Source organism: Macaca fascicularis, chromosome 15 (genome assembly GCF_037993035.2).
Source record: "Macaca fascicularis isolate 582-1 chromosome 15, T2T-MFA8v1.1".
Taxonomy (NCBI): domain Eukaryota; kingdom Metazoa; phylum Chordata; class Mammalia; order Primates; family Cercopithecidae; genus Macaca; species Macaca fascicularis.
In genome coordinates, this window is record NC_088389.1 from 10,937,501 (window position 1) to 10,962,969 (window position 25,469).

The window sequence follows — 25,469 nt, forward strand, 5'->3', positions numbered from 1 at the left end:
TCCAAGGAGTGCAGTTTTATTGATCCACAGCTCTGCTGAGGCCGTAACTGTGTGTTCCTCAAATACAGATACAGTTAGGTTTGCAGAGGATTGGAAGGGGAGGTCTGAGTTCCACTCAGGAAACTTATGGCCCGCATCACAGTGAGGCAGGGCTTCTGAGGGCTTGGTGAGGTGCCGGGCAGAGCACAGTGATCAGTGATCACATCCCCTACGCCCCCTTATTTGTGGGTGTTTCTGTAAGAGACCCTGATGCTGAGGCTGTGGTTGGTTGGTTGGTGTGATGCGGGCTTGTTAAGGGCACATGTTGACCACGTGTCTGTATACAGAGCCACAGCACTCCATGTGGAGAGGAACGCGTGTTCCGATACGCTCTGTGGGTGCGTGATGCCTCAGATGATCCCTCTCACTGCAGTAGAAAAGGAAAAAGAGATGATCAGATGCAGGACAGGGCCTGAGGTTTGAGCAGACGCAAATGGACCTTGGAGCAGGAGAGAGTATTGGAGAGGCACAGAGATGCTGGGAACGGGACTGGACCCAGAAGCACCGACCACATCACTCTTCTCTTCGCAGGCTGAGCAGAGAGTCAGAGGTGCCAGGCCTGCTCCTGAGAGCTAGCAGGGCATCCACCAGCAGAAGGGCAGAGCAGAAGGGGGCCAACTCCACATTCTTCCATTCTTTTTTTTTTTTTTTTTGAGACGGAGTCTAGCTCTGTCGCCCAGGCTGGAGTGCAGTGGCCGGATCTCAGCTCACTGCAAGCTCCGCCTCCCAGGTTTACGCCATTCTCCTGCCTCAGCCTCCCGAGTAGCTGGGACTACAGGCGTGCAACACCACACCCAGCTAATTTTTGTATTTTTAGTAGAGATGGGGTTTCACCATGTTGGCCAGGATGGTCTCGATCTCTTGACCTCATGATCCGCCTGCCTCGGCCTCCCAAAATGCTGGCATTATAGGCATCAACCACCGTGCCTGGCCCATTCTCCCATTCTTAGGCTGAGTTTGGTCTGTTTTTCAAATGAGTTGTCAACTGTGAATAGCCTGTGTATGCCAGGAGACATTTATTAAGCACCTACTGTCTGCCAGACATTGTACCACCACTTTAGGTACATCGTTGCATGTAACCCTAAACACTATGAAGTGCAGACACTATTTTCATCATTCCTGTTATACAGATAAGGAAACAGTCACGTGGGTTAGAGGATGAGCAAACTCCCCTCAGGGAGGGCCGCTGGCCGAGTGATGGCAAATGGCGTGAGCCCACCTTGGGGCGAATCCACAGTAGCTGTCAACTCACTAGACCCCCGCATTCTAATTGAAATGTGTCTGTCCCAGCTGGGTGTGGTGGCGCACCTGTAATCCCAGCACTTTAGGAGGCCGAGGCAGGAGGATGATTTGAGGCCAGGAGTTTGAGAGCAGCCTGGGCAATATAGCGAGACCCCAGTTTCAAAAAACGAGAAATGTGTCTGCCCCAAGTCCTCCTTAATTAAAGATCTTCCCTCAGTTCATATCTGGAATGCCATTTGCTCCTATCTTCCTGAGATTTGCCTTTTCAAACAATTTTTTTATATTAAGTTCTACAAACTTAAGTGGGACTCTTTGGAAGTAGGTAGAGAAAAAGATCGTTCACCTTTCTCAAAATTATAATGATAAGATTAGTTAACTTTGGGTCATTTCTTTGTTGCCAGGCACTACACTTGTTTTGTTGTTTGTTTTTTCAGAGATGGGGTCCACTCTGTCACCCAGGCTGGATGGAGTGCTGTGGCACAATCATAGCTCCCTGCAGCCTCGAACTCCTGGACTCAAGTGATCCTTCCACCTCAGCCTCCCGAGTAGCTGGGACTACAGGTGCATGTCACTGTGCCCGGCTAACTTTTTTTTTTTTTTTTTTTTGAGATCGAGTTTTGCTCTTGTTGCCCAGGCTGGAGTGCAATGGCACGATCCCAGCTCACCGCAACCTCCACCTCCCAGGTTCAAGCAATTCTTCTGCCTCAGCCTCCCGAGTAGCTGGGATTACAGTCATGTGCCACCATGCCCAGCTAATTTTGTATTTTTAGTAGACACGGGGTTTCTCCATGTTGATCAGGCTGGTCTCGAACTCTCAGCCTCAGGTGATCCACCCACCTTGGCCTCCTAAAGGGCAGGGGTTATAGGCGTGAGCCACCGCACCTGGCCTAATTTTTTACTTTTTTTTGTAGAAGTGGGGTCTCACTGTGTTGTCCAGGCTAGTCTAGAACTCCTGGCCTCAAGCAGTCTTCCCACCTTGGCCTCCTAAAGTGCTCTTAATGGGTATGAGCCACAGTGCCTGGCCTGTTTGTTTATTATCCTCGTTTAATTATTTCATCTACAGTGAGCTAGATTTTGATTATTCCCATTGTGCAGAGGAGAGTGAGGCCAGAGGGGATGAAGTGACTGGTTGAAAGTCACATGCTGGCTGTGGCACAGGTCATCTGGTTCCAAAGCCACTGCTTTCCGCTATCACAATAAACGGATCCTTTCCAGGGCTAATCTTGTTTCTAGAGAGGTGGGTCTACATCACAGACATGGTCTAAAGTGTTTGAGGGGAAAGGGCCCTGGGTGCTGGGTTATCCATGTCCGTTACTTTCATCTAAAGCACATTACGTCTGACCTGGAGAGCTAAATGTGAACCTCCAAAGTGAGTTATCTCTGCCGGGGGCTGTCTTGGGGCCGTCCCAGCCTCAGAGCTGCTCCATCTGGGGACAGAACAATTTGTTCTTCAAACTGTGTCTCCTTCCATGGAGTGGCTTCAGGGGCACCATAGACATTTGATATGAATTTGATTTAATTGTTTTAAAACTATTTAGGAACTAGTAAAAAGCCTCTTGAGGTCGGGCGCGGTGGCTCATGCCTGTCATCCCAGCACCTGGGGCAGCGGAGGGCGGATCATGAGGTCAGGAGATCAAGACCATCCTGGCTAACATGGTGAAACCCCGTCTCTACTAAAAAATACAAAACATTAGCCGGGCATGGTGGCACGTGCCTGTAGTCCCCGCTACTCGGGAGGCTGAGGCAGGAGAATCACTTGAACCTGGGAGGAGAAGGTCGCAGTGAGCCAAGATCGTGCCATTGCACTCCAGCAGCCTGGGCGACAGAGTGAGACTCAGTCAAAAAAAAAAAAAAAAAGGCATCTCTTGAATGCCTGCATTTGGGCTTTACCAGGTTTTCATACCCTAGAGATCATTGGCCTGTAGGCTACGCATCTAGGAGTAATGATCTCCCCGCATCTGCACGTTGGTATAAAAACACCACACATGTATCATTGATTATCAAGGGTGGAATTCAACACTGTTGTTTAGAAAAATCACTCCTGCATATTTCAGCGTTGTAAGAGCATAATCACTGTTAGGCTGTGCCCAGAAAAAGGTCAGGCAAAGCCCTGGGCACACCTCACCTCGCCCAGGTGGAGGAATCAGAGCAAGTTGAGGGGTAACGGGGTCCTGCTACAGTCATACACGTGGAATGTGGAATACTAACGTTCCGTGTTCAATGCATTCCATGTTCAGTGCTAACAGGGGGCGCATGTTGTTTGGGATTCAACTTTGAGATAAAAATTCTTGCTAGTCATCTTTCAGGTGAGTTGAATATGGAAAGCATTCTAGGGTTCTATGGCAGGCTAAGGTTTTTATGTTTTTGTATAAACCAAAGTAACTGCTACTGTGTTACCAAAGTTACTGCTACATAGTAACTGCTACTATGTGTTTGTATAAACCAAAGTAACTGTCAACTTTTTTATGTTCCTCAAAGTAGTCTCATTGTTCTCACCGATTGGCTTTAGAATGTATCACTGTCCCAAACTGGAACTTTTAAGATGCATTTCCTTCCTGGCTGACAGAGTCTCCCTCCTCTACGTGGGGGAACCACGCGGTATTTCATTAGGCAACGTTGGGCCTTCGGTGCCTCTTGTGAGGCTTGCCCTGGTTCAGACTTGGAGCTGAGCAAAACTGATTTATTGAGTGCAAGTCTTCAGCCTCAGCTTGCCTCCTTGGGACTGCAGAGATTGAGCATGCAGCTCCAGGGAATGCCTGCGGTGGAGTCTGCAGTCGGAGCTGGGAGCCAGATCAGGGGCAGGACTGGGGGAAGCACCCAGGGGAGCCCCACGCTCTGGTCCTGGGAGGAGAGGGGAGGAGCAGAAAGGCAACGCATCAAACAGGCAGAGGCCCAGAGGGCAACAGAGCCTTCCCATGTGAAGTTGCTAATTGCGCTTTAATAATAGTCAGGAGGGCAAAAGAGGCCAGTGTTCGCACAAAGCCGGACGGCTCGTACCGCATCAGGCCGCGCTCTGCTGGGCCTCGCCAAGTTCCCCAGGCTGGCTGGCTTCTTTTCTTTCCTTTTTTTTTCATCTGTGACATCTGCTCAGTGCTTGTCCCTCCTGTGATACCATACCCCTCGCAGCTGTGCAGACCTCCAGCTCTGCACTGGTGCCTGGAGTGCCCTGAGCATACGGCCTTTTTGATGTGTGATAAAACAGAACCGAGCCACGGGGGTATGGTGAGCGAAGGCATCAGAATATCAATTAACCTGCTCTGAACAAAGCTGCAGCTCAGAGTGGAATAGACATTTCACTGAAGTGTCAGGAAGATGGATAATGTATTCTAATTAGGGATTGACTGATACCTCCACATCCAGCCACTCCTGGACGTGAGACCCGCGAACCTCGAAACGCAGGCTTCTTGGGAATGTCTTAATGTCCCCTCGTGGCAGTTGTCGGGTGCTATTTACTGATTTATGACTTCTTGCTTTGCCAGAATTTGCAGCCATTAAAGTCCTCCCAGCCAAAATTGCTGCTTCCCTGTGAACGTGCAGCCCATTTTGCAGCTGGGCAAATAACGCCTTAGCAAGAGCTCTGGGAAAGATCTTTTCTGAGCACCCAGCCTGCAGCTTTCATCATGAGGATGCCGTAGGATAGACCCGCCTTCCACAGAGGTTTGGTCAAGGCGCCCTCCCTTCCAGGTGGACCAGTGTGGACCAGCGTGGGCTGGCACAGAGAGGAAGAGCCTCCACGGCTGCCTTCTCCATACGGTGGGGGGTGGCTCTAATGGGGCCTGGGTGCTGCTCGAGGGCTTCCTCGGGGACCTTGTTTCTTAGTCCCCAGATGATCGTACCATTTCCCCAACTCAGAAAGAGCAGACCTGGAAAGCTGGTGGCCTAGGGCTCACTCCAGAGGCCCCCACCTTCTTCCTTGTAGATTTTCACATCTGCACCAGAATGACACTCCAGTGAGGCCAGGCTAATTAGGGAGATGTTCCTCATTTTGCTGCACTTTTCCTGTGTAATTGGAAGTCCCGCTTTCTCCAGTGAAAAGTCAGTGAGAGCTGTTCCCCTGAATAGTTCTAAAAGCTTTGGACCACATACTGATATCTGCTGCAAATTTGTGGGCGAGATTATAATGATTGCTCAGTAATGCAATATTAAAAGCAGAGGCCTTTCTCAGTGCCGAGCAAAGACGGAGTTCCAACCTTCCAGCTTCAAAAAGGGACTCAAAACAGAATTACCAGCCCTTGTACTAGCAGCAGCAATCAATGGGCTCCCAATTCCTTCCCGTCTAAATAAAGGAAAAATAAGGGGGTGTGAATTTAGCTAAAGTTCAGAAAATGTTGGTTCGGCTTCCAGAACTGCGAGGGAGCTCTCAGACGCTCCGTCTCCTGGTTCTGCTGGTGTTGCTCACGTCTGTAGATGTTTGCTGTTTCCAGGAGCTGCAGCCCGGCACTTGGCTGGCTCTAACAAGGACTTGAGGGAGCAAAACGCTGTTAAAAATTTTTTTTTTGCACTTTTGCTTCATTAGTTCTAGAAACCAGGGGTTCTGTGGCTGTGAGTCTTCCTGTATAATTCAAGAAATTAATGAAAGCTTGCTGGATTTTTCCGACAGTCTTTAGGCTGCAAATTTGTTTAGCTTTTTTTTTTTTTAACTGTCAGTGGAGGCTACTGGAACCTAAATATTTTAATATTGAAGAAAGGCAGGCTTTTTTTTTTTTTTTTTTTTTCCAGAGACAAGGTCTCACTCTGTCACCCAGGCTGGAGTGCAATGGCATGATTATAGCTCACTGCAGCCTCAAATTCCTGGGCTAAGGGGATCTTTCTGCCTCAGCCTCCCAAGTAGTTGGGACTATAGGTGTGCGCCAACACGCCTGGCTAATTTTTAAAAATCTTTTTTGGTAGAGTAGGGGTCTCACTATGTTGTTGCCCAGGCTGGTTTGAAATTCCTGGCCTCAAGCAATTCTCCTGCCTTGGCTTCCTAAAGTGCTGGGATTTCAGGCGTGAGCCACTGCACCCAGACCACCTTTTGGTCTGTTTGTAAAGGAAGAAATCTCTTACCATCGCCCACACTGTGGTCAGGTGGTGTGGACGTGAGGGACCTGGAGGCTGTCAATCAGGTGGTGTGGACGTGAGGGACCTGGAGGCTGAGTCCGTCCATGTCAGTCCATCCTCTGACCTTAGAGCAACCGAGTCTCATAATGGTTGAGAGGGAGGGCTTTACAGCAAGTGGGGGCTCCCAGTGTTGACTCCCAGTTGCTGGACCCCACTACCTGCAAAATGGATACTTGAAACAATTCACTGCTTTCTTTCAGCTCTTCCAAAGCTCACTTTACTAATGTACCTGGACACCAAGTCTAAAGCATTAGACTGTGTGTGTGTGTGTGTGTGTGTGTGTGTGTGTGTGTGTGTGTGTGTGTAACTCTAAACTCATGGGACTTGAAAGGACTTTAGAAATTGTTTAATGTGAACATTGCCGAGGGACATAAAAAAGCAACTTAAGCAAATGAGACGATAATGTGTTGACTTGATAGTGTAAAAATGTCAATTTGTCGTGAATTGATCTACACATTTAATGTTGTTCCAAAATCCTAGTGGAATTTCTATTTGGGAACTTGGCAAAATATTTTTAATGTTTACCTGAAAGATCTTGTTTTGAAAAAAAAGAAAAAAGAAGGGAAAGTTTATTTTACTAGACATTATGAGAACCTATAAAACAACAACAATTTAAACAGTTAAATAAAAAGAATTTAACCGGCCGGGCGCGGTGGCTCAAGCCTGTAATCCCAGCACTTTGGGAGGCCAAGACAGGTGGATCACGAGGTCAGGAGATCGAGACCATCCTGGCTAACCCAGTGAAACCCCGTCTCTACTAAAAAATACAAAAAACTAGCTGGGCGAGGTGGCGGGCACCTGTAGTCCCAGCTACTCGGGAGGCTGAGGCAGGAGAATGGCCTAAACCCGGGAGGCGGAGCTTGCAGTGAGCTGAGATCCGGCCACTGCACTCCAACCCTGGCGACAGAGCAAGACTCCGTCTCCAAAAAAAAAAAAAAGAATTTAACAATTTACAGGCAGAAAGAGGCCAGAGCCAATGTCGTTATCAGCATTTAGACTCTGATAAAAGTGTCCTCAGAGGGGAAAAGATGGGCTGTATTGGGGGTGAGTTTGGAACAAGTGGTGAGTCACAAGGAAACAGATTACATCACAGCCCCATATCATTCGCAAACCGAAATGCAGCCCTATTACACGGATCATTACTATTTACAAGTAAAGAGTAAACACACAAGAATACAATTTAACGGCAAGTGAATATGTATCAGCTTTTGCAGTGGGGAGGGTGTTTTTATGCATCCACACAATGCCAGAATCTAAAGAGGAAAGCAGTGATTGATTTGGCCACAAACTGGTGTGTGAAAAGCAACACCACACACAAAATGAAAAGGCTGCAAGACAAACTGCTGAAAATGTTGGCAACATAGTTTGCCTCAAAGGGTTTGTGGTAGTGTTTGCCAAAATCCAAAATGGGGTAACGTTCTTAATATGTAAAGAGCTCTTGTCAATAAATAAAAGGATGAAACCCCCAGGGGAAAGCAGATAGATGACGCGAATAGACATTTTGGAAAAGAAAAAAAATCCAAATAGCTAATAAACATATGGAAAAAATACTGAACCTCATTAATGATCAAAGAAATGTAAATTAAAGCAGCAGTGGTATACTGTATTTTGCTGGACAGATTTTTTTCCCCTAGATAATGCCCAACTTTGGCAGAGATGCAAGGAAACAGATGCTTTGCCATTGGATTCATAAACTGGTGGGTCATTTTGTACAGCAATGTGGCAAAATGTATCAAAAGTCATAAAACAAGGTGTCAACTTTTAGAAATTTATCTGAGGATGTTTGCTAGGCATCCAGATGCATATACAACATTGTTTACAATGGTGGAAAACTGGAATCAAACTGAACAATATGAGCAACAATATGGGATCAGTTACCATCGGGTCAGTTCATGCAATACCAGGCAGCTGTGAAAACTTCTGTGCAGGGAGCACTTTGTGACATGGGAAAACGTTCATGAAATGTTTTTGCTAGAAAGTAACAGATTACCAAATAGTATGTACGGTGTGATTCCCCTCCCCACAGCCCCCAGCCGCCAGGAACAAAGGTATCTGCACTTGCTGCTTGGAAGGAGATACACCAGAATGTTGACAGTGGCTTGTTTGGGTCTCAGGTGTTACCAGTGACTTATTATTTCAGCTTTTCAGTATTTTCCACACAGTGTACAATGCTTGTATATTACTTTCACAATTGGATTTAAAGAGTTAGTAAAGGCCGGGCACAGTGGCTCACGCCAGTAACGCGAGCACTTTGGGAGGCTGAGGCAGGAGCATTGCTCGAGCCCAGGAGTTCAAGACCAGCCTAGGCAATGTAGCAAGACTCTATGTCTATAAATAGATAGTAAAAATAAACCTGTAAACCAGTTCCCTAGCTGTACCAAGAGGGGGCTGATGCGTGAGGAATTTCAGTCCTTTAAGAAGGTAGCTGCAGAGCAGAAACCGGAATCATCGTCCAGAGTTTGTTTTTAAGAAAAGTGGGGTGTTACTGCAGATATATGAGGCAGAAAATAAAAACAAAAGCGGGGTTTTCACCCTGGTCTCAGGAATCTCTCCGAAACTCTCTTTAGGAAATTATCCAAAATGTGGAAAGCGCTAGATGCACAAAGATGTTCATCGAGGTATGATGTATGATAGTGGACACTGCTCGCAGTTGAAATGTGCATTCGTGGGCGTAGTTAAGTTGCTGTGTACATTCTCTTGGTGGGACATTGCACAGCCGTTGATAATGGGGACAATGAGGTGCCGTGCAGATGTGAAGAGATGCTTGTGGTTGCTATTGTGTGGTGGAAAAAATCAAGACGTAGGCCGGGCATGGTGGCTCACGCTTGTAATCCCAGCACTTTGGGAGGCCAAGGCAGGCAGATCACCTGAAGTCAAGAGTTTGAGACCAGCCTGGCTAACATGGTGAAACTCCGTTTCTACGAAAAATACAAAAAATTAGCCGGGCGTGATGGCACACGCCTGTAATCCCAGCTACTTGGGAGGCTGAGGCAGGAGAATTGCTTGAACCTGGGAGGCGGAGGTTGAAGTGAGCTGAGATCATGCCATTGCACTCCAGCTTGGGCAACAAGAGTGAAACTCCGTATCAAGAAAAAAAAAAAAAATCAAGATGTAAAATATATATGTTATGATTATAGTCACCAACATATGCTTCAGAAGGGAATATAATAATATATTACAAAGTAGGGTTTTTTGTTTGTTTGTTTTGTTGTTGTTGTTGTGGTTTTTAAGACAGAGTCTTGCTCTGTCGCCAAGGCCAGAGTGCAGTGGCGCGATCTCGGCTCACTGCAAGCTCTACCTCCTGGGTTCACACCATTCTCCTGCCTCAGCCTCCTGAGTAGCTGGGACTACAGGCACCCGCCACCACGCCCGGCTAATTTTTTGTATTTTTAGTAGAGACGGGGTTTCATCGTGTTAGCCAGGATGGTCTCGATCTCCTGACCTTGTGATCCGCCCGCCTCGGCCTCCCAAAGTGCTGGGATTACAGGCGTGAGCCACCGCGCCTGGCCACAAAGTAGTTTTTAAAGGGTGAAGTAGCTATCAGAAACATTTATGTATTTTTTTGTCTTAAAAGTTCTAGTCTTTCTATAAAGCTATTATGTTCCTTTTAAAATAATTCCAAAAAATCTAAAAATCAAAACAGATGAGCACCTCTCTGAATCCTCTGTCTAGGGCTGGATTCTGGATGGCATCCCCGAGACGCGTGAGCAGGCCCTGAGGATCCAGACCCTGGGGATCACCCCTAGACACGTCAGTGAGTAGCTCCCAAGGGTCCCCCACCTGCCACAGCTGCAGCCCCAAGGGGTGGCCAGTGAGCACCCCGCTCATGCCGCCTGCTCCCGACCTCAGCCCAGGCACTGTCCGAGACCCAGCAAGGAAGAGGACAGCACAGCTGAATTTTTCACAGAGCTAACTATATTCAGGGCTGGTTCTTAAGAAAAGTGGGGTTTTGCTTTCAGCCTGGTGATTCCTTGTCCCAGGAAGAAAATCAACTAGAATGCTATGCAGGCGTTCAGTGCACGCAGAGATGCCCATCATGGCGTTATCTGTGACGAGGGAAATTGCTAACAGGCAGAACTTTCAGTCATGGGCCTGGCTCTGTCCCGAGGTTACACTCTGTCCCGATGTTACGCTCTTTGTGTTTGAGTGCAAGAAGACCTTTCTCTTAGGAAATCATGGGCATGGGAGATGATTGTTGTTTTAATGTCATTATACAGAAAAAAAAAAAACCTAAAGCAAGTATTGGTCCGTGCTATTCATATGTGTGGCACCCGCTGCCTGACATGCCTGCTTTTCTCCTTTTCTTCTCTGTCCAGTCGTGCTGAGTGCTCCAGACACAGTCCTGATCGAGAGAAACCTGGGGAAGAGAATCGACCCTCAAACTGGAGGTATGGCTATGGCCACCCCCACCCAGCCCCATGGGGTTTCAGAGACCCTGGTGGTGACAGCCTGCCTACCATTTCCCGAGCTCGCATTCTGCTCTGGGCACCCACAGAGGGACACAAGGAAAGCGCCACAGGCCGGGCTCTGGGCTGGAAGTCACTGGCAGGGGTACATTCTGGTAGATGAGGAAAGGGAGGCCCCGTTTAGGTTAAAGGAGGAGACTTTCTTGTGGCAGAACCAGAGTACAGTGTGGGGGGTCATGTGGGGCACCTGGGCTTGGGGCGCACACAGGAGCCAGGGGGCGTGTCTGCCTCTCCCTGGGACAAATTATGTACTCCCTAACACCCCTTGTTCTTTGGTATGCATACAGAAGACAGAGGCATGAGCATTACCTGGGAGAACTGGCAGGTGCTGCAGGGGACAGGGCCCTTGAACTGGGCCTTGAAGACCAGGCAGTTCAGCAAGGGGCTGGCAGGAGGATGGGGGGAGGCGGGACTGCCCTTGATGGTCCGGGCCTCAGGCTATGGTGGCAAATAGACCTGGGTTTGTGGATCCTAGCTCTGCCCCTTTCTGGCTGTAGACATGGGATACCTGAGGTTCAGTTTTCTTATCTGTACATGAGGATGAAAATACCAACCTAGGGCAGGGCGCGGTGGCTCAAGCCTGTAATCCCAGTACTTTGGGAGGCCGAGACGGGCGGATCACGAGGTCAGGAGATCGAGACCATCCTGGCTAACACGGTGAAACCCTGTCTCTGCTAAAAAATACAAAAAACTAGCCGGGCAAGGTGGCGGACGCCTGTAGTCCCAGCTACTCGGGAGGCCGAGGCAGGAGAATGGCGTAAACCCGGGAGGCGGAGCTTGCAGTGAGCTGAGATCCGGCCACTGCACTCCAGCCTGGGCAACAGAGCAAGACTCTGTCTCAAAAAAAAAAAAAAAAAGAGAAAATACCAACCTAATGACTGATGTGATGGCTCTGAGGATGAAATGGGAGTCTGCAGGTAGGTGCCTGTCAAGAGTGCCTGGCACAGAATAAGTGCTCAGAAGTTCACGGCAGCCCTTGCCCTGGGCCCTGTTCTTGTATTGTAACAAGAACAGTAGTTAAGAGCAGGCTCAGAGTCGCTGGAAGCGCTGGTTTTGAATGACAGTGTCCTGCCGCGGTCAGCCACACCCCAGGAATTTGCAGGGCCTGGCCTCCAGGACAGCAAGCACTCCAGTCAGCACAGCAGCGCCCACAGGGCCCCTGCATGGCCATTTCTAACTGTGCACCTCTCTCCTTGCAGAGATTTATCACACCACCTTTGACTGGCCACCCGAATCTGAAATCCAGAACCGTCTGATGGTGCCAGAGGACATCTCAGAGCTGGAGACGGCTCAGAAACTGCTGGAGTATCATAGGAACATCGTCAGGGTCATTCCCTCCTACCCCAAAATCCTCAAAGTCATCAGCGCTGACCAGCCATGTGTGGACGTCTTCTACCAGGGTAAACACAAGCAGGCAGCCCCACCCTGGACAGGCGGCCAAGGGCTGGGCTCACTGTGCCCTCTACCACTTTGTCCCTTACTCTGGGAGTGGCCAGTGTCTGGGACATGCCTGGGACCCTGGGAGTCAAGTCATAGATGACCCGGGTTCCCTGCCCAGAAACGTATGTGTGCAGAGCCCCTGGGTGAACCCCACTTGGAGACCCTGGGCTAATGTCCCACACTCAGATGTGGTCACATCTCTGGCCCACAGCAGATTTGGTGGTGATGGGGTTGGGAGGAGGAGAGGCGAGGGATGGGGTGGGAGGGACATGGTAGCAAGAAGTTTGAGCCTGACCTTGAGGGAGAGGAAAGAAGAAATATATAAAGATTAAGACAAAAACAAAATCACCACCACCACCACACACAACACAACAAAACACACACACACACACACACAATACAGGTGATATGCTTCCTTTAGGATGGAGATACATGGCCCCGCGCCTGGCACTGCTTTGCTGTCCACAGCAATGGCTGATGTTCCCAGCAGCTCAGGAGCCACTGCGGGTGGCCTGTGCGAGGTCGGGGAATGGCTGAGCTGGGCAACGTGTTCAAATCTCAGCCCCGACGCAGCCCAGCTGTGCAGCCTTCAACAATTGTCCTAACTCCTCGGAGCCCTAGTTTTGGCATCCCTGAAATAGGAACAAAACTTGTGCCCTCCTCCCAGGCGTAGGTGAGGATTAAATGGGATTCTCCAAATCATGTGTCCACAGCCACAAGCCCAGTTCTGGTGCAGAGGAAAGCCTCAATAAACATCAGACATCATAGCTCCTATCATTGTTCAACACCCTGTCCAAAAAGGCAAGGGCGAGGTGGAATAATTCTATCCCCAAATAGCTGTATTGTCATTTTCAAAAGTCTTGCTGAGCTTCAGTCATCTGAAAGCCCAGTTATCCCTTTCCATGCAGTGTCAGGTAAATGAAGCATTTACGACGCAGGGAACATCACAGATATTTAAGACACTTGACAGTTTACAAAGTCCTTTTTTTCATATATTCTCTCAAATCTCTCCAAGAAGAGTTCTGTTTCGCTGGGGAGGTGGTTTTGAGCTCCCTCAAGCCCTTCCCTGCTGACTCTCCCAGCACCCTTTCCTGCCGGTAGACTCGGTGCATAAACCTCATTGCCACACTGAGCTCAAAGATGCGATGTTTGCCGGCGTGGGTTGAACAGCTTCGCCCTCTGAAGGGGGCAGTCAGCCAACGGGTGGGTTAGTAGAAAGTGTCGCTACTTAAAGAAGAAATGCCAGGCTTATGAGGGCTTATAATTTTCCAGTGATTTTGCATCTCGGAAGGGTCTTTAGTAACAAACACTGCACTCTTAAGATAAACAACCACAACATTTGTCTTATGCCATGATTCTGCATTTACACATTAATTACTTCCAAATTACTTAATTAAATTTAAAAGTTCATATGATCATTCATAAAGAATTCATGCCTGGAATTGTAAATAAAAATGTGAGTGTCTGAATATTAATTATTATTAATTAATAATGCAGAGAGATAAATTGAAAATTGGAATGCAAAATTCTCTCTGTGTTGTTTTTTTAATCTCTCTGCAGTGCACCCAGCAACCACATATTTTTAAAAAGAATAATTAGATGTTGAGACTGTCTGGGGGATCATTACTTCTAATTAACTTAGTTATTTACTGTAAATTAAGCATCATTTGTAAGCAGGCTGCTTTGCCTGTAGTATTTGTGCTTTTCAGATGCACGGGATTATGGAAGGTCTGAGAAGAAAGAGAGCCTCGCCTGAGTAGCTTCCTTTGGGCTTCTCTCAGTGGAGGAATGGTACCCATGGCGGGAGGTTTGGGAGAGTTGCCCCAGCTCTGCCAAGTCTCAGCCTAATTGGCTCATCTGTAAAATGGGACGTGAATAACGCAGCCCTCAGGGGATTGTTGGGTCAAACAAACAAGATGGTGCCTGTGGAGTATTTGTCGTGGCAATTAGTACATGCCATTGATGATGCTGATCACAACCTGGAAAAAAGTCCATTCTAACTCATCTGTGCCTTCCGAAAAGAGGGGACTGTTCTTCTCTAATGACCCTTCCAATTTAAAAGTCCTGCAAAGATTTGAGAGGTCAGGGTTTTCACAATGAACATATCCCAGCGGTTCACAGTCGGGGGCAGTTTTGCCCCCGCCGCACCCCCGGGGACATTTGGCAATGTCCGTAAAGGTTTTTTTGTGCTTGCAGTTGTGCTACTGGCACCCAGCGGGTAGAGGCCAGGGACGCTTCTCAACATCCTGCGGTGCCCAGAACGGCCCCGCAACAAAGAATCTTCTGGCCCCAAATGGCGGTAGTGCTGAGGATGAGGAAGCTACCTGGTTCTTGGGTGGCATGTTCCTGAAGGAAGCATGATGGCCTGGCCCCTCAACCAGCACAGAATCCACTGCAAGGCACATTGGCAAAGGCAGACCGGCAGGAAGGTGTAACGGGGCCACCCATAGCTGACTTTGCATAGGACAGTCTGGGGCCTTGGAAGGAGGGGGAGGTCTGTCTGGGGAAGGATACCCTGTTTTGAAGGCTGGCTTGGGGACTGGCACAGGTCCGTGCCTCATCTGTGGGCATCTGCCCTGCCTCAAGGTGCCCGAAATGCTGCCCTTTACAACCTCATCAGCTCTTCCTCGCGGCTCCCTGCTTCTGAGCTCCGGCGGGAGGTGACCTGTTTGATGTTTTTCCTGTGGCTTCTTGGCATCCAGTGTCCCCCATGGTGCAGGTGGCCTCATTGTTGGAGACACTCACCCCATCTCCTCACTTCTTTGTTCACCAAATGCCAGGGGCACACCACAGGCCAAGGCTGTGCAGCTACATCTGGCCACTCTTGTGACCTATTGGATCACTACCTCTTTGGAGAGTCGCAACAAAGTTGGTGTCACCAGAGTGCAGCTGCACAAATTACTCTCCACTAATTCAAGTCCTTTCAAAGTCCCTGGGCACTGGGCCCCTATGAGGCTGGATGCGTTTATCAAAGCCTGTGTCTGACATTCAGGTGCACCTAGCAGAAAGGCAGCGTGCAATTCTAGAAGACCAGCCTAGTCCTGGGGCTTCTGGTTGGGAGGCTCAGCCCGAATCAGTAGGAAAAGCCACCAGCCCTGTAGAGAGTGCTCTCATGTCCTGGGACCAGCCTCCCAACTGCAACACAGCCAGCCCTAGGAATCCTTCCTTCAGCCTGGAAGGAAATGCAGACACCTGCACGTGTTTAGACGCCTGTGTTGAGAGGAATTCCAGGGCAGCGCTCGAGGGTGGCTTCTGTGGACTTCACTACTTGCTCCCTGCCTCGGTGCCCAGGCCTGCCACATAATTCTTCTCCCTGCCTCTTCGCCAGATGCACAGAGGGCTTCCATGGTGCTGTGAAAGAGAAAAATAGTTACTGCCATTAAAAGAGTCAAAGCAGAGGGGCTGCAAGCTGCTTTCCTGTTCTCTAGGACCTAGGTTTGTTATCCTCATATCCTTTCTTTCCAGCTCTGACCTATGTCCAAAGCAACCATCGTACTAATGCCCCGTTCACCCCAAGGGTGCTGCTGCTCGGGCCTGTGGGCAGTGGGAAAAGTCTGCAGGCCGCCCTCCTGGCCCAGAAATACAGGCTTGTCAATGGTGAGTGCCCCAGGCGCTGGGCTGCCCAGCTTGGAGCGCCTTTCCCTACCTCCTGCTCCTCCTCCCCAGCTCTCTCATTTTATCTGGGGTGGTGTGGGGGAGAAGGGTCAGTATCACTTCTTTTTCTGGCTCTTTGTTCTTAACTATTTTCTGTTAGTCCATCTTTGCAGGAATAGATATTTTTCCTCCCGAAGAATATTGCCGTAAAAACATTAACCACTAAAAACATGCCCACAGCCTAAAGAGACAGAACATTTTCAGTCATCATTTTTTATATCCTTTGGAGCGGGGGGTTTGTCTGTGCCATACGCCAGGGGTGGCTCCCATCTTGCCCCTGCCATCTCCCCTGAAGCCTCAGCTCCTGCATAATAGGAATGTGCTGTTTGTTTATTTTCTCCCGTCTCGTTTGGCGCCCCCAACCCAGGTCAGTGTGTTTACAGGCAAACAATTTCTGAAGCAGAGGAAGACGTCTCGCTCTGCACAGTTTCAATAAATATTTTACCAGGAGGAGAGAAAATATTGAAATCAGCTCTCCAGGTCTTTCCCGGTTTGGTCCCAGGCGGTCTTGGATGCCAGCTTGTGTTCAGGAGGAGAAAGGGATGGGAATGAGGAAGAAACTGTAGCAGAGACACACTGCCAGGTTGAAGGGAGTTAAAAGCGCTGCCCCCACGCACACCATGCTCCACAAGCCTAAATAACCTCTACTGTATTTACTAAGGGAACATGAGACCTGCACCCCCAAATATATGCATATGCATACAACCCCCCAAATTATACAGGTATACCATATGAATGTAGAGAGGGAATACAAATATATAGACACACAAATATACATACAAATGTTTATACATGTATATACATATATTTGTGTATGTATATACACATATACGTACAAATGTTTGTACATGTATATACATACAAATATACGTATATGCCTCCCCAGAAGGATCAAGCTTTGAATAAAAATGCTTCTCAATTAGGCCTCCTCCAGCTTACAGTTCTAAAGCCACTGAGACTAGCAAGGAATCCATGACAAAAGTCACACTCCTAAAATGAAGATAGAGACCTGAACAATTATTCTGCAAATTTGGTTACTATGGAAAATTAACCAGGACATTTAGAAAAAAAAAATGCTTTTCCTTGAGTTCATCTTTAAAAATGAATTTCAATAATTCCTTCTCCTTTTGATTGTGTCTCTTGTTACAAGACAAAATTTCCGGCAGTGTTAGGGATGGCTTCTTTGTTCCGATGACCCGCAGTCTACCTGTGGCGGCACCACTTGCTTACGTGCGTGCACACATCGTTACGGGAAGGGACAGAGTGAGCGCGGAAGGGCACTGGCGGTGGTGGGAGGGTCTGAACACGCAACAGCGATACTGTAATGCAGTGCAGAGCTTTATGGAAATAATTGTCTCGGTGCTCTGTTTTATGATGCAGACACTCTCATTCAAGAAAAGGTTTTTTTTTTTTTTAATTTAAATTGCATTCAGCACACCAATTATGAAGAGATGAAATTATCTTCCTAGATTTTTCCAAAAATGAAAATAGGAAGGCTTGTCATGGTTTTTGCTTGTTACCTAAGAGCCACGATGGGCCTTGTTTAGATAATTAAGCATTTGGAGACTGCCTCAGGAAGTTCCCATTTATCAAGGGGTTCTTGATAAACACAAGACATCATGATATTTAAGCAAACCCATTTAAGGGACCTAAGGCAGGAAGCGGTAGCCTTGGGATCTCTCTGCAAATGCCTGTCTGAACCCAGAGCTCTGGGTGCTGTCTGCTCCTCTGCGGCCATCCGCTGGCCTGGTTCTAAACTTACGGCCACAGAGTTCATCAGAAGACCCCACTTAGGATGGTGGGATTATACATGGACACAACTTTCTGAAAGGCAAGAGCCACTATTGGTTAAAGCGCTAACTGCGCAAACCCTGTGACCCTGGGATTTAACTCCTAGGAGTTTATTCTGCTCCAGCACTCACATATGCAGCGAGAGATGTGGCAGAAGCATAATGAGAAACACAGGCAACCTCCAACTCTGTTAATAAGCAGGTTTGTGAAATAAGTTGTGATAAACCCATGTAATGGATTGCGAGGCAGCTGTTAAAAATAAACCTGTAAAGTGATTTGATGTCGGTGATACGTGGCTAAGTAAGGGAGGGGCAGAAAACAATTTGCTCAGCAGTATCCAGGGGGTGAGCTCATTTTTGTTTAAAAAGCATGTTAGTTTATGCTCAGAAAAAAGCCTAAAGAAATATCCATACACCAAACTGCTTATCTCGGCAGAGCTGTGTATTATACAATTCAGATTTTCTTTTTTTACAGTGAGCATGAACTCCTTCCTTCCTTCCTTCCTTCCTTCCTTCCTTCCTTCCTTCCTTCCTTCCTCCCTTCCTTCTTTTTCTTTCTTTCTTCTTTTTTTTTTCGGGTCTTGCTCTGTCACCCTGGCTGGAATGCAGTGGCATAATCATGGCTCACTGCAGCCTCCAGCTCCTCAAGTGATCCTCCCACCTCAGCCTCCCAAGTAGCTGGGACGACAGGTATATGCCACCATGCTCAGCTAATTTTTTATTTTTGTAAAGATGGGATCTCTCTATGTTGCCCAGTCTAGTCTCAAATTCTTGGCCTGAAGCAGTCCTCCCACCTAGGCCTCTGGTTTCCTGTTTGACTCGTGTACTATTTAGAATGCACCTTGCTTAATTCCCACATATTTGGGGATTTTCCTGATTGCTTTATATTCTTGATTTCTAATTTAATTCTATTGTGGTAAAAGAACATACCCTATGTGATTTTGATCCTTTGAAATATGCATATATGGTCTATACTGGTGAATTCCAAGTGTACTTAAAAAGTAGGTATTCTGCATTGTTGGATATAGTGTTCTATAATGTTGATTAGGATAAGATGTTTGACAGTGTTTAAGTCTTCTATGTCCTTAATGATTCTCACTCTACTTATTATGTCCGTTATTGAGAGAGGTGTGTCAAACTCTCCCAACTCTTTTATTTTTAATTTTTTACAGTCATCCGGCCCAAAATGTCAAAAATCTCCCAACTCTGAATTGTGGATTTGTCTATTCTCTGCAAGTTTTTGCTTCATGTAATTTATTGTTAAGTGCATACTGTCACACCTCAGTATCCATGGGGGATTGGTTCCAGGACCTTCCTTGGATACCAAAATCCGAGGATGTTCGAGTCTCTGATACAAAATGGCATAGTATTTGCATATAACCTATGTACATTCTGCTATACACTTTAAATCATCTCTAGATTACTTATAATACCTAATATAATGTAAATGCTATGCAACAGTTGTTATACTGTATTGTTTAGGGAATATTGACAAGGAAAAAAGACTACATGTTCAGTGCAGACATAATTTTTACCCCAAATATTTTCAACCTGTGGTTGGTGGACTCCATGAGTGTAGAAACTATGGATATGGAGGGTTGACTGTATACAGTAAGGATTGTTATATCTCATTGGTGAAATGACCCTTTCATTGCTAGGAAATGTTGCTTTTCCTCTCTAGCAATACTCATTTTCTTGAAGTCTACTTTGTCTGATGTTAATGAAGTTTCTCTAACTTTCTTATGTTTCGTGTCTGTATGATATTCCTTCTATTCTTTTTCTTTTAAACTATCTGTGTCTTATAGTCTAAATATGTGTCTTGTAGGCAGCATACAGTTGGGTCTCACTTTTTTTTTAAAGAGACAGGGTCTTGCTCTGTTGCCCTGGCTGGAGTACAGTGGTGCAATCATAGCTCATCGCACCCTCAAACTCCTGGGCTCAAGTGAACCTCCCGCCTTGGCCTCCCACTGAAGTCACAGGCATGAGCCACCACGCCTGGCCTGTTTTTGTTTGTTTGTTTTCTACTTGTGTCATCTGTTCTTTGTTCCTCCTTTCCTGCCATGTTTTGGATTAACCAAATATTTTTTAGTAATTCATATTCTTTCTTTCCTTTTTAGCCATATCTCTTTGCTTTATTTTGTTAGTGGTTGCTAGGGATTAAATATTCATCTTTTGCTTGTCACAGCCTATTCTGAGTGAATATTATACCTCAATACGTATGGTATCAGAGACCGGCAGCAGTAGATTTTTCCATTTACCTTACTTCTTTACAGTTGACATACATTTTACTTGTGTGTATGTTATAAACCCTACAATATATTGTAATTATTTTCGTTTTAAATAGTCATTCATCTTTTAAAGAAGTGAAGATATAAAGGGGGAAAGACTTTTATATGTACCCACCTATCAATACTCTTCACTCCTTGGTTTAGATCCAAGTTTCCTTCTGGTATCATTTTCTCTCAGCCTGAAGAACTTCCTTTAACATCTCTTGTAGTGAAAGTGTGCTGGTGACAAATTTTCTCAGCTTTCATACGCCTGAAAATGACATGATTTCATCTTCATTTTTGAAGGATGTTTTGGCTGCATATAGAAATCTACGTTGACAGTTTCTTTCTCTTAACACTTTAAAGATGTCATTCTATTGTCTTCTGGCTTGCACTTCTTCCGATGAGATCTCAAAGGTTATTTTTACCATTGTTGCCCTACATACTAAGCACCCCCCCTGCCTCCAGCTGCTGTTAATATTTTCTCTTTAGCTTTCAGCAATTTGACTATGATGTATCAAAGTGTGACTTACTTTGTGTTTGTTCTGCTTGGATCTCAGAGATTCTTGGATGTGTGGGTTGAAATTTTTAATGAAATTTTGAAATTCTCCTGTCATTATCTTCTGAAATCTTTTTTCTGCCTGTCTCTCTTCTTTCTGGAACTCCACACATATGTTAGACTGTATGGTATTGTCCTCCAGGTCTCTTAGATTTGGTTCTTTTCTTCCAGTCCTTTCCCATCCCTCTCTTTGCTGCAGTTTGGCTACTTCCTGTTGCCTCTTTTCCTGTCTTTAAATTCACTGATTGTGGCACACTTAGTGATTTGTTTCATTTAAGATACTGTATTTTCCAGTTCCGGAATTTCCATCTGGTTCTTTTTCACAGTTTTCATTTCTCTGCTGAGATTGTCCATCTGTTCACTCATTTTAACTATCTTTTCCTTTAAGGTTTTAAATGCACTCATAATAGCTGTTTTAAAGTCCTGGTGTGCTGATTCTGACATCTGTGTCATCCCCTGATCTGATTCTATGGCCTGTTTTCTCTCCTTATAGGAGAGAAAACATTTTCCTGCTTTTTTGCATGTCAAAGAGCTTTCAATTAAATGCTAGACATTGTGTTTCTGATATTTTTGAAGGTCTGGATTGTGTCATCATTCTGCTTTAAGAGTATTGAGTTTGGAGGATTAACTCCATCCCATTGAAGCTTATTTTTAGGCTTTGTTAAGTGGGACTAGAGTGTTCTTACTCTAGGGCTAGAGTATCCCTGCAGCTAAGGTCTGCCCTTTCTGGAATCTCAGCTGAATGTCTGGGGTGTTCAGCAAGTTCTCTCACTTTGGTTGTCAGAATGCCAGCATCTCCCAGCCCTGTGTGAATTTCCATTCAGTTCACAGCTTCCCGGTAGCTTTTCTCTACCAGGCCTCTGGAGTCTCACCCTGCACATGTGCAGCTCCATATTGGCCAAAGGCTCAGTGAGCCCTTATGAGATTTCTGGAACCCCTTCTGTTCACAGCTGCCTCCTCTCCATTACCCTGTTCTACAAATTCTGGCTGTTTCTGGCTCTAGTCTTTGTTGCTCCCACCCAGTGAGCCTGCTGATCCGTTTGGGCTCCACTTCTCCTGTGCCATGACTTGAGAAGTGCCCGTAGGTAGAAATCCAGGATAAATATGGGGCTCATTTTGTGTGTTTCCTGCCTCTCAAGGATTACAGACCTGTCTCTCTGTTGTCCAGTGACTCTAAAGAATTGCTTCATAGATTTTGTTCAGTTACACAGCTTTCTATAAGACAAGTTAAATATGATACCCATTACTGCTTCGTGGCCAGAACTGGAAGCTAAGCATGGGTTTGATGTCACACAGACCTGGGTTTGGACCCCAGCTCTGCCCCTTAGTGGCTCTGTGACCTACAGCAGGTTATTTCATCTCTTTGAGCCTGAGTGTCTTTACCTAAGAAACAACAGGTTATTGTGAGGGCCAAATAAAACAAAGCAACAAAGCACACTTAGCACAGTGCTTGGCATATAGGAGTGTCTCAGTTCCCAGCAGCCTTTTTTTTTCTTTTTCTTTTTCTTTTCTTTCTTTCCTTTTTTTTTTTTTTTTTTTTTTTTTTTTTTTGAGACAGAGTCTTGCTCTGTCACCCAGGCTGGAGTGTAGTGGTTTAATCTCTGCTCACTGCAACCTCTGCCTCCTGGGCTCAAGCGATTCTCCTGCCTCAGCCTCCCAAGTAGCTGGGATTACAGGCTTCCACCATCACACCCGGGCTAATTTTTGTATTGTAGTGGAGACGGGGTTTCACCATGTTGGCCAGGCTGATTTCGCGCTGCTGGCCTCAAATGATCCTCCCTCCTTGGCCTCCCAAAGTGCTGAGATTACAGGCATGAGCCACCGCACCTAGCTTCCAGCAGCCTTTATTTCTCACTTATATGTCCTTTGCTGGTGAGGCTGCCAACCACATTGGATTAAATTAAACAACAACTGCTGTCATTTACATAGTGAATTAAGCATATCATTATTGAGGAATGAATCCTTGGTGATGGTAATTTTGTTAAACATTCATGCTATCCAGTTAACTGTAGGATGTGTTTTTGGTCTCTTTAGTATAGGCAGAAAACTTCTTAGCCCTAAAGGTAAGAAAGCCAAAAGTGTGCAATGAACAATTCATGAAAATATAGCTTAAATCTTCTGGCTTTGGCTAGGAAGGGCTTTCACGGCCAAGGAGGAGTTGCCTGTGTTTATTCACTCGTGCTTGTTGCCCAGCACCTCCTATGTGCCAGCCCTGGCTCAGGGCTCGAGACAGTGGGGCCAGAGGGAGGCTCCTGCCCAGGGCGAGCAGGTGTCCAGAAGGGGGCAGCTGCCACTGGCCAGGTGACTCCAGCATGGTACCTTTTTTTTCTTTTTGAGACGGAGTCTCGCTCTGTCGCCCAGGCTGGAGTGCAGTGGCGTGATCTTGGCTGGCTGCAACCGCCGCCTCCCAGGTTCAAGCGATTCTCCTGCCTCAGCCTCCGGAGTAGCTGGGATTACAGGCATACACCACCACACCCAGCTAATATTTATATTTTTGATAGAGACAGGTTTTCACCATGTTGGCCAGGCTGGTCTTGAACTCCTTATCTTGAGTGATCGCCCACCTCAGCCAAAGTGCTGGGATTACCGCCACATGGTGCCTTTTAATGATGAGTCAGCCCACTTGAAATATGCATCTATCCTGTTCTGTGGCCCCACCATCCTGTGGAGATGACCTGCCAGCTGGAAGGGCTGTGGAAGCAACGTGCCGCATCCCTTCTCCGTGTAACAAGGGTGCGAATGTGGACACACTTGAGGCGCATTGCTCAGAGACAAGCAGCCCTCCACCGGAACGCTGATCTTCCGCAGCGACCTGGAGGGCGCCGAGTTCTGCGCAGCAATTCCAGGTGCAGCAAGGCCCTGCAGGGCTCCTCTGTGGGCAACATCCTCGTTAGTGTCTTCCCCGCGCCGTCCATTTTTAATGTGTTCTTTGCCAAATGCATTCCTTTTCATTCCACCTCTCCCTCTTCTTTATTTCCCGGCTCCTTTTTGATATTTACTTTTACTTGGACACATACCCACACACAGAAAAACCCTTTTATGCTTTTTTCAGTGACCTTTTTTTTTTCCCCCCCAGCAGGCAGCACTGGGGGTTCTTTTTTTCTCATCCTTCCTCCTATTTAAAATGTAATGGGTGCCTTTCTGTTCCTCTCTCCTTCAGTCTGCTGCGGGCAACTGCTGAAAGAGGCTATGGCAGACAGGACCACGTTTGGCGAGCTCATTCAGCCCTTTTTTGAAAAGGAGATGGCAGGTAGGCCACGTTCCCACTAACTGTCACGACCTTACAGGCTGCAGAGAGAACTTTCTCTTTGTGCGGCTCTCTGAACATCCAGGGGCTCAAAACTGGGGAGAACAGCTGGGAAATGGAAATTGGGTTTTCTTGTAAAGCTAAGGCTCTATTGCCTGTTTCTAGTAAGGCCTCTTGGTGTCTGAGCCCGATCCCCAGTGAGGTGAGTTTGTGGATGTGTGGGGGTTATTCCTGATGGTTTAGAATGTTCCTATTTCTCAAGACTATTTGCTTTTCATAACTGGTACCACTTAAGATTGAGAGCCAGGAGAGGCCACAGACCTCCCAACATCTTTTTTTTTTTTTTTTTTTTTTTTTGAGACAGGGTATCAATCTGTCACCCAGACTGTAGTACAGTGGTGCAGTCTCAGCTCACGACAGCCTCAACCTCTTGGGCTCACGTGATCCTCCCACCTCAGCCTCCCAAGTACCTGGGACTACAGGTCCATGCCACCACGCCTGGCTAATTTTTTTGTATTCTTTGTAGAGATGGGATTTCTCCATGTTGCCCAGGCTGGTCTCGAACTCCTGGGCTCAAGTGACCCTCCTGCTTCAGCCTCCCAAAATGCTAAGATGACAGGCGTGAGCCACCACCCCCTGCCCCTACACCCTTTGTTGTTTGGAATATAAAAATACTGTGGGTAAATATTCCAATTTAATCAGCACTCAGAAGCCAGAAGGTTCAGACAGCTTTGGGGATGTGAGTGTTGACTGGCATTGGTCCTCAGCAGTTAGGTGCTCGCCTGTTTGACAGGGGAAGCAGGACCAGATCCTCTTTCCAGGTGCCCTCTGTGACCCACAGTCTGAAGGCATTCCTAAGATCTGACCACCAGCAAGGGCACCTTTGGGAGCATTCTAGTCAGGCTTCCTGAGTCCACAAAGGAGCCACAGAGATGGGACTGAGCTGCTGAGGCCACACAGCCAGTTGGCGGCTGGGCTTCTCTGAATCCTCCGTCTGTCTCTTCCCTGGGGCAGTGAATTTCCCACTCACTCACCCACACCTTCCTCCCCTGCACATGCTGCGGCTCCTCCCAGCAATCAGTGCACACCCACTTGTCAAGTCTGACGTGCACACGTGCTTATTGTGAAGAAAGTGAATTCCAGAAGCAGCTGCCATTATCGTGAGCAGTGCGGGCATTGGCTAGGAACCCTCCTGGTGGAAGCTTGCGGCCTTCTCCTACCACTTTCTAGATGGAGCAGGTTGATGAGGAAGCACATGGAAACAGGCTCTGTCCTCTCAGCCATCCACTGAATGGGCCTCCCGGGGAGATGTGCTGGCCGGCCCTCCCAAGTCCCTCCTTAAGATGTCCTAGTCCGCGGGGCGGAGTTCCAGTGTGTGGAGTAGGAGCCATCAGATGCAATGATCTGTGTAGGCGCAGGGCAGTGAGCGGGTCCGATCCTGGGTGTCTGCAGTGGTCCACAGAATGAGGTGATCTGTGTAGGCGCAGGGCAGTGAGCGGGTCCGATCCTGGGTGTCTGCAGTGGTCCACAGAATGAGGTGATCTGTGTAGGCGCAGGGCAGTGAGCGGGTCCGATCCTGGGTGTCTGCAGTGGTCCACAGAATGAGGTGATCTGTGTAGGCGCAGGGCAGTGAGCGGGTCCGATCCTGGGTGTCTGCAGTGGTCC

The 25,469-nt window shown here is 47.3% G+C and overlaps 1 protein-coding gene across 15 annotated transcripts in view; it reads left to right on the forward strand.

Annotated features, from left to right (window-relative positions):
- The window catches only part of AK8 (adenylate kinase 8), a 157,633-nt gene that overhangs the window by 39,667 nt on the left and 92,497 nt on the right, over positions 1–25,469 (forward strand). For 12 of the 15 annotated variants that reach the window (XR_012424208.1, XM_065529952.2, XM_045374024.2 and 9 more), the window contains 5 exons: positions 10,054–10,135; positions 10,698–10,769; positions 12,047–12,247; positions 15,753–15,884; positions 23,718–23,807. Coding sequence is in view for 14 of the 15 variants with exons in the window: in XM_065529952.2 (XP_065386024.1) it covers positions 10,054–10,135; positions 10,698–10,769; positions 12,047–12,247; positions 15,753–15,884; positions 23,718–23,807 (577 nt within the window). In the remaining variant the exon portion in view is untranslated. The remainder of the gene's footprint in view (positions 1–10,053; positions 10,136–10,697; positions 10,770–12,046; positions 12,248–15,752; positions 15,885–23,717; positions 23,808–25,469) is intronic. The other 3 variants (XM_074016152.1, XM_074016150.1, XM_074016151.1) reach the window with 2 other exon arrangements.